General features: G+C 35.8%; 2 protein-coding genes across 3 annotated transcripts; both read right to left on the reverse strand.

Moving 5' to 3' along the window:
* Positions 1-198: 198 nt before the first annotated feature.
* Positions 199-4073, reverse strand: LOC121790871 (protein SHORTAGE IN CHIASMATA 1-like; the record flags this gene model as incomplete). Its single annotated transcript, XM_042188972.1, has 4 exons — positions 3677-4073; positions 2724-2815; positions 2021-2092; positions 199-1521 (listed from the first exon to the last, which is right to left on the reverse strand). Coding segments are annotated over exons 3-4 (1365 nt in total), but the record flags the coding sequence as incomplete, so codon positions are not given.
* Positions 4074-4964: 891 nt separating this feature from the next.
* LOC121790872 (putative 4-hydroxy-4-methyl-2-oxoglutarate aldolase 2) lies at positions 4965-7232 on the reverse strand. Of its 2 annotated transcripts, none has more exons than XM_042188974.1 (2): positions 7080-7232; positions 4965-5722 (listed from the first exon to the last, which is right to left on the reverse strand). In XM_042188974.1, the coding sequence occupies exon 2, from the start codon at positions 5706-5708 to the stop codon at positions 5208-5210; it is 501 nt and encodes a 166-aa protein (XP_042044908.1). In that variant the 5' UTR covers positions 5709-5722; positions 7080-7232; the 3' UTR covers positions 4965-5207. The 2 variants fall into 2 exon arrangements, with proteins under 2 accessions (XP_042044908.1, XP_042044907.1); XM_042188973.1 differs by having other exon boundaries at positions 6984-7231.
* Between the last annotated feature and the right edge of the window lie 619 nt (positions 7233-7851).

Below are 7851 nucleotides of genomic sequence, written 5' to 3' on the forward strand. Positions count from 1 at the left end.
TTGTGAAGTTATGATAGAACCAACTACATTGATTTCATACAATCACATTTAATTAAAACATTGAAAACTCAATGAGATGATGTTTAGCACTAGAATTAAAGAATTTGCCCAGCAGGATCAGTAAATAAATTACTAGGGATTTTCCAAACCCAAATATTCAATCAGTAGTACTAATATATTACTAGCAGACGAGCATACCTTATGCTCCTCTACATTCAAGTTCTGTTCAACAGTGGTAGAACTAGCACCAGCAGCCTCACTACTGAAAATACATCCTTGACCCACAGTTTTGGTATGAACTAGCTTATCTGCATGTATTTTTTCTTTTCCGAGAACATAGTTACAGGGATTGCGAAAAAACTCAAGATCACTTGACATCGATTCACCAAAACTCGGAACATTCTGAACACCAATCTTCAATAAGATATCATCCTTTTTTCTTTTTCCATATCCCTGATTCTTCGAGCTACTTAACTCTACTATACCAGGGGAATGGGGTATAGAGACATCAGAACAAGATGAGTCTAAAACTTCTGTATCCTTTTCTACATTTGGTTTACTAGAATTACTAAAATGGCCTTCTGATAAAATAAAATTCAAGATCACTATTCCACTATCATTCGAGAACATATCAATGTCAATGTTGTAAGTGTCTATCTCCCCCAACAATTTCCAACATGGAGAATATTTAGCTGATTCACAATCACTTTCTCCAAGAAAATTCCAATCTAGATATAGACCATCAGATGCTGATGAAGACTGCCAATCCGACAGGGACAATAAATCCTCAATCAGCATATGAAGTGAACTAGAAATTTCATGATCTGAAATAATAGGTACAGGCAGTGATTTAAAAGTGCCATCTAGAAGTGTAAGCTCATGGCAAACAACCAATTGGTTGAAACTTGTAAAGTTCATGGCTTCTCTGAACATATTTTCACATGTTTCATACTCAGTCTCCTTTGCTGAATCTGAAAGCACCTTGCAGAAATTATACAGATCGAAATCAATAAACATGAACTCATCAAATGGAGTTGGCTCCACTGAAATAATTGAAAAGCCATCTGGGTTCCCACAGAGAGTTGAGTACTGCTGGCAATGTGACAGTTCAATAATGCTTATGCAGTCCACTTGTGATGACAAATTTATTCCTTCAAGGCAATCCATTTTTACAGAATGATGGAATGTAGAGGTTATCAAGTTATACTCCATAGAACCCAAAAGCTCTTTGTTATTACTAATTACTTCACCTGCTTGTGTCACCTCCTTCTTTTCAATATTTTCAAAACTCAACACTTCATCCATCATAAGTACTCTTCCAATAACACCCAGGCTTTCCATATCCACTTCAAATTCAGGAAATTTAATGTTATTGGAATGATGTTTTCCTAGAACAGAATCAGCATCTTCCACAAAATCAGCCTTTTGCTCTGAGTATTCTATACTTATGTTATCAACTGAATAAAATAATTGGTGAGTCTCAGTCAGGTCATGCAGTAGACACTCATCATTTAACAGGTCCTGCAAATTTCAGTTTTGAACTAAACAAATACGTATATATTCATAGAAAACATAAATTGGAGAATACTAGGAACCAGCTATTTTAAACATAACAAGAAATTAATTAATTTTTTTACAAATGCATGTTAAACAGTCACGAATCAAATAGACTGTATAGAACTATCTAATCTAAGAATAGAAATTGTACGAATAACAAAATTAAATTAGCAGAAGGATAGCTATAAGACTTCAAAGACAATGATGATCATTGAAGATTAGATGAATCTATGCATGTCAATATCTTTATTATGTATGGTATTGTTGTCAGTATGTCCTTCCTAAACGAACATAATGGTTTGAGAAGCTAATCTTTAATTGCCACCAACAGCTTATCAAGCAGCATAACTTTTTAAATCAAGTTGAGAAAAATCTGGCGGCTGACAAAGAAACTAATGTTCATTCTTAAAGAATTTCAGTGGGTAACACTATAAAGATGAAAAAATAAAGCTAAGACACTTACCTTTGTATATTCAGAATCTGGAACCACAGAAAAAATATCCATGTGCTCGATTTGGGAATGGACAGCACTTTTCTGCCAATACAGGAAGAACAGAGAGATTGGAAGAAGAATAGAGAGATTTCACCGAGTGTCAATATCAATGATGCACAGAATGATACAGTAGAAACGAATCTATCAGGCTTAAACCCTGACAAGCAACACACACACACACATACACGCATGCATCCAATTAATAGGTTCAAGTGCAATCAGAAAGGCATTTTTTAGGTTATTAATATGTCTGTTAATTTGATTTTCAAACTTTCATTTTGTTGATAAAACTAATATAGATTCATAAAGACAAACGAGAATAAAATATACATAAATATCACTTCTAAATTAATTGTAGATTTTGTTATTATAGTCAAGCTTTACTATAATCAAACATTTGATATAGTTTAAATAAGAAAATCCTCTATCTCCAAAACGTCCTGAACCATGATGTGTTGGTGCATCAAACCGTCTATGCACAAAATTTTCATCTCTTGCTCATATTTCAAAAAAATAAAGAACATCAAACATGCGTCGCAGCCATGACACTGCTATATCCTGTGTCCATATATAATATGTGATCAACAGTACACAGTGATTCGTAATCAAATACATTGATCATAATGAACATCAGAAATTAATGAATATCTGCACAATAGGAAAGAAGACTTACTGACAGAAGCAAGGATATATCCACCTCTGGATTTCAAATTGCACTACAGGTTCCTCCCCACCTTTAGTACAAGGAACTGTTCCATCATTGTCCTGAATTACAACGAGAAAAAACAAGATTAATGTCACAATACACAGCCTGTCTAGTTATTTCTCACCATAATTAACATTTATTCTCTTCCGTAGTTAGTTCCCAAAATTTTTGGAAAGTAGACCATTTTTCGCACATTATACTTTCTACAAAGATGATCACTCTAAGGAGAAAGGAAATATATATTTACATATAAATATATGAACTGAATTGTAGTCAAATTATTAAGGACAGTATATAGCAATGTACACATCTGAATATCGAGCCATATTATTGAAGCTAACCGACCCCTAAAGGGAGTATCTGATAACAATGCGGAGAAATATGAAAGTAGAGACCATCAGGCTGAACAGAAGAAGGAAATAACATAAATGAATGAAACCAAAGGGTGAAGGCAAGGAAATTCAAGAGAGTCCATATGTTGAAGCCAAAGATAGTACGGATACACTTGGAACATAATTTAATGAATGATAAAAGACAATTGGCTATCAACGTAACTCAAGCTCGTAACAAGAGTACTGAAGATAAAACGAGAAAAATAATTTCGTGATATTCATTTCCCTTGTTAGATGGAGATCATATGATAAAAGAGTTCACTTCATATAAGTTTAACATATAATCTCAGTATGAAAGTGATCACGGAAGTGTATATCTACAGAGAATAGCTAAGTTAAGTTGGACTTGGAAAAAATAATTAAAACCAATTGAGCGTATATCCACAGAGAAAGGTAAACTTCGTCAATCACTTCTATATCTTCAGATAATGCATTGTACCTCAAAATAATAAAAAACGTATCGCACCACAAAATCAAAGAGAGGAAGCAGAAAACTGAGATTGCCAGCTACAAAATATACTAATTAACCTCATATCTTTCGTTGTTGCTGTCAATTTGAAGTTGATGAAAACCAGCATCGCCGACGAAGTGAGGGAGAACATGGCACAAGAATATGGAGAGAGCGTCGTCGATCGGTAGCTTATCGATTTGGCGAGATACTCCGAAAACAGGAATTTCATCGAAAGAGTGTACAAAAGTAGCTGAAAATGAGGAACAATTTGCAGGAGTAAGATGAGGCAGAGGCAGGTGGTGGAAGTCTAGGGTTTCGACCGGATCAGCGACGGCCGTCGCGTGGGCGGCGAGGAAGCGAGTGCGCATCGTGTGAGGAAAGAAGAACAGAGTTGAAATATTCGAAAGTTGTAACGGTAGATTTGCTTATATTAATGTTTTGGCGGGTTCTATCGACTCACATACCCCAGGTGCCATTCAATAAATACCCTTGCACTCGCAGAGTAATGTCTTCTAACATTTTGGAATCCCCACGACCATTTATATGAAAGAGGGAGTAATTTTTTTAGTCTAATCTTTGCTATTCATTTCGATTTAATTACTTTTTCATTATTTGAAAACGTGAGTACCCTCAAACATATTAAGCGCATTTAAGTCAATTTACCATCTCGTCTTCACTAAAATAGACTGCGATTCATTCGACTTGAACTTTGACTGAAATCGAGAAGAAAAGAGAAGGATAAAATGAGAAAGAAGAGAGAATAGGAGATAAATTAAATATTTTAATGAGAGAGAGTTATCACGTCTTCACTTAAATGTCTATTTTATAAAAAAAAATTTACATATACTTAACAAATTTGTGCGCGCGGATTTAACAAATTCATGATAACTCTTTTGGTATCACAAATTATATCACTGCATTCTCTACTATACAATTTAATTGCAAAGATAGCCTTTGGAATAAAAATTCAAAAATAATACATTGGTAATTCTCAAAATGAAATGAACTTTTTTTTTTTGGTTTGATCACAGGGATACCGAATCCCCCTTCGACGAAATCCGACTATTCCTATTCGACCGGGTTTACGAATTAAGAGCGAAAGTCTCCGAACAAGTGAAATGAACTTTTTAATAGCTGATGTATATCCAAAAAATACATTTAGACGACTTACATATTATGTTTACAATATGTAAATTCATTTAGATATTAGTACTATAAGTTACTGATATGATATTATTAAAATATAATACTATATGTTTGGTCCTTTTGAGGAGAAAAAGTGTTCAAATAGCTTAGAGAGTGGGATGATCAACCTCATTTTCTGCTGCAAAGACAGGGCCAAATTCGGATGGAAAGAAAATAGTATGGAGGGGTGAAATGATTACTATTAATCAAGAAAATCAGATACAAGAATAAACTAAAATAGCATACAGCATAAGTGGATACTATAATGCAAGTTCAAAACAGAAGCATACATATTACAGTACAGACTATGGTCATAAGTTCCTCATGAACTTGGGAGAACAGAATCATAAACGGTAGCAAACAGTGCATATCAGAATAATCCTGAAGAGGATATCCGAACAATCGGGCAGAAGATAGATGTTGTCAAACCGACAGCTCTGATTTAGAGACCAAAATGCCATCAGTGTCCGCATACATCCACTCTCCATCACAGATTCTGGTCCCAGCAATGTTCACAGGAACGTGCTTTTCTCCAACCCCTTTCTTATTAGCTTTTATCGGATGCGATGCCAGAGCTCTCACCCCGATGTCACAACCATTGATTTCATCCACATCCCTTATGCAGCCATTGACTATTATACCAGCCCATCCATTGTTCTGAGCTTGCACGACTGGGTTACCACCCAATATCGCGCATCTCAAACTACCACCTCCATCAACAACAAGAACCCTCCCATTCCCCTTCTCCTCAAGAAACTCTCGTACCAAAACATTATCTTCAAACACTTTCAGAGTAACAACTGGGCCGGAAAACACTTGCCGCCTACCATAAATCTGGAAAACTGGATGGAGTGCCCGTAGCTCACCACTCACTATAAGCTGTGGGTTTGTATCACACACTTCAGCTGTTGTGACCAAGGCCATTCTAGATCAGTAACCTTCAGAAAAGGACACACCATTGTAAATGATCATTTAATAATTTACCAACATTTATTCATTGTGAAGATTACTTGTAATCAATTCAGTAAGTCCAAAAATACTAGCTAGATACTCATTGAGACAGCAAATCTAGCCTTTCCATGTCGTGAACAGATCTTCATGAAATGTAGAGGACAAACCGAAAAAGTATAGTTTTGTCGTGCGTTAGTTCATATATACGAGTAGACTACTTTGTGCACTAATATAGAGAGCCAAAATCCGGATATTTCTTTTTTTGTTCTAGACTAAAACTTAGAGACGCATCACGGACATGCGTCTTTCATAAAGAGAATGAGTTTGTCCCACATCGAAAGTGGAACATAAAACATTCAAGGATGTCTCTATAAAAGACGCATGATGGTTGTGCGTCGTTAAAAAATTTTCGAAAAAATAGAAAGACGCATGTCCCTCATGCGTCTTTATGAAAGACGCATGTCCGTGATGCGTCTCATTAAAAGGAGACGCATGAGGGTCATGCATCTCTCCCAAACCCGGAATAAAAAAAACTCCAGTACACTTACGGAATCTAAGTTTTAGTCTAGAACAAAAAAAGAAATATCCCAGCCGAAATCCAAGTAACCTGCAAGTATTAAAACTAGCACCCAATTTGCTAAGCTTGAAATATCATACTGATAATCGAGAGACAGTGATCAAGAAATGGTGATACGCTTACACTAATCAATATGTAGTGATAATATCATGTGGATAACCAAGATTCCAAATGATTCAGAAGCAATCAATCAAACTGGACATATGATTTGCGTTAGAATGGTAAATAATGAGGGAAAACCAAACAGAAAACATTTCCAGAATACATCTGGATCACATTGTTTGAAGCATGAATTGTCTTCCATTAACTTGATAGATTTGAAATCCATACATATCCTCATCGTTTCTCTCACTTAACTCTTTAACCCAAAAATCTCTTCTATAAAAATCTGAATTTACTTGTAGCTAGCAAATATATGAATAAATATAATAACACACATGGATCTACCATCACTCTTAGAAATGAAACTAATCGGGCTCTCACACCATTCGAATCCTCAACCATCAACCATTTCTATGTAGTTCGCACATCAAATTAGAGCAGAGAAAGCAGATAAGTAAATAAGCAGATATCAACAATAAAGCTGAATCAGATAAATTGCGACTAAAAAGGAGGAATCAAACAGTCGATCCAAGTAAAGCATCAGAGTGAGAGAGATCGGAGACTATTACGATGACAAAAGAGCAACGCGATTCCGTGTATTGAGCAACAGTTTTCAACTCAAACAACGAAGAAAGTGAACTCCTTGGTGAAATCCAAACTTCTACCTATCGAATTTGAGCAGTTTTGTGCCCAGGCCAGTTAAGTCAAGAGACAGATAGGGGTGAGTGATTGGGATCTTTTCCTTCTTCAAGTAAAGGTCCGATACTATAAATTCATCATAATAGAGTGCAACACACGGCCTATGGTGGAGTCATCATAATAGAGTGCAACACACGGCCTATGGTGGAGTGGAATGTGATTCGTCTAATTTAATAAAATGGCATCAAGCTCAAATCCTACTTCTAACTAGTTATGTCATTGTTTGAAGCACCTACAAATTAATAATTATTACTCTATCTGTCGCATAGAAATAGACTATTTGAGTTGGCACGAGTTTAATGAATAATTGATAAAGCGAGAGAGAGAGAAAAAGTAGTTGAAATTGTTTAATGAATGATAAACCCATAAATGATAAAATAAAAGAGAATAAATATGGACTATTTTTATAGGACGGATAGAAAAGGAATATAACCTATTTCTATAGAACGGAAGGAGCATGAAAAATTTTCAAGAAATCCACTATAGTTACCCTAGTCTGGAAAATAGGGAGTAGTAAACAGCTAAAATTGTTGGGAAATTTCAGGTTATTAACTTTTTTTAGTTTGTAAAAAAATCTGGTGTAATTTAGCTGCTCGTCTGTGATTAAGAGCATTAATAAAGGGGCGCCCTAAGGCCACCCGCAACACGTTACGCGAGTGGCCCGTAATCCGTCACGCAGGGACGAGACGGCGGCGTGACGCGTTGCAGCGCCCCGTCTCGCCCCCAGCCCGCCGAGAC

Source organism: Salvia splendens, unplaced genomic scaffold (genome assembly GCF_004379255.2).
Source record: "Salvia splendens isolate huo1 unplaced genomic scaffold, SspV2 ctg645, whole genome shotgun sequence".
Classification (NCBI taxonomy): domain Eukaryota; kingdom Viridiplantae; phylum Streptophyta; class Magnoliopsida; order Lamiales; family Lamiaceae; genus Salvia; species Salvia splendens.

What these genes read in the sequence shown, in the direction of transcription:
- LOC121790872 (XM_042188974.1), bottom strand. Translation starts at nt 5,708, where the DNA reads ATGGCCTTGGTCACAACAGCTGAAGTGTGTGATACAAACCCACAGCTT.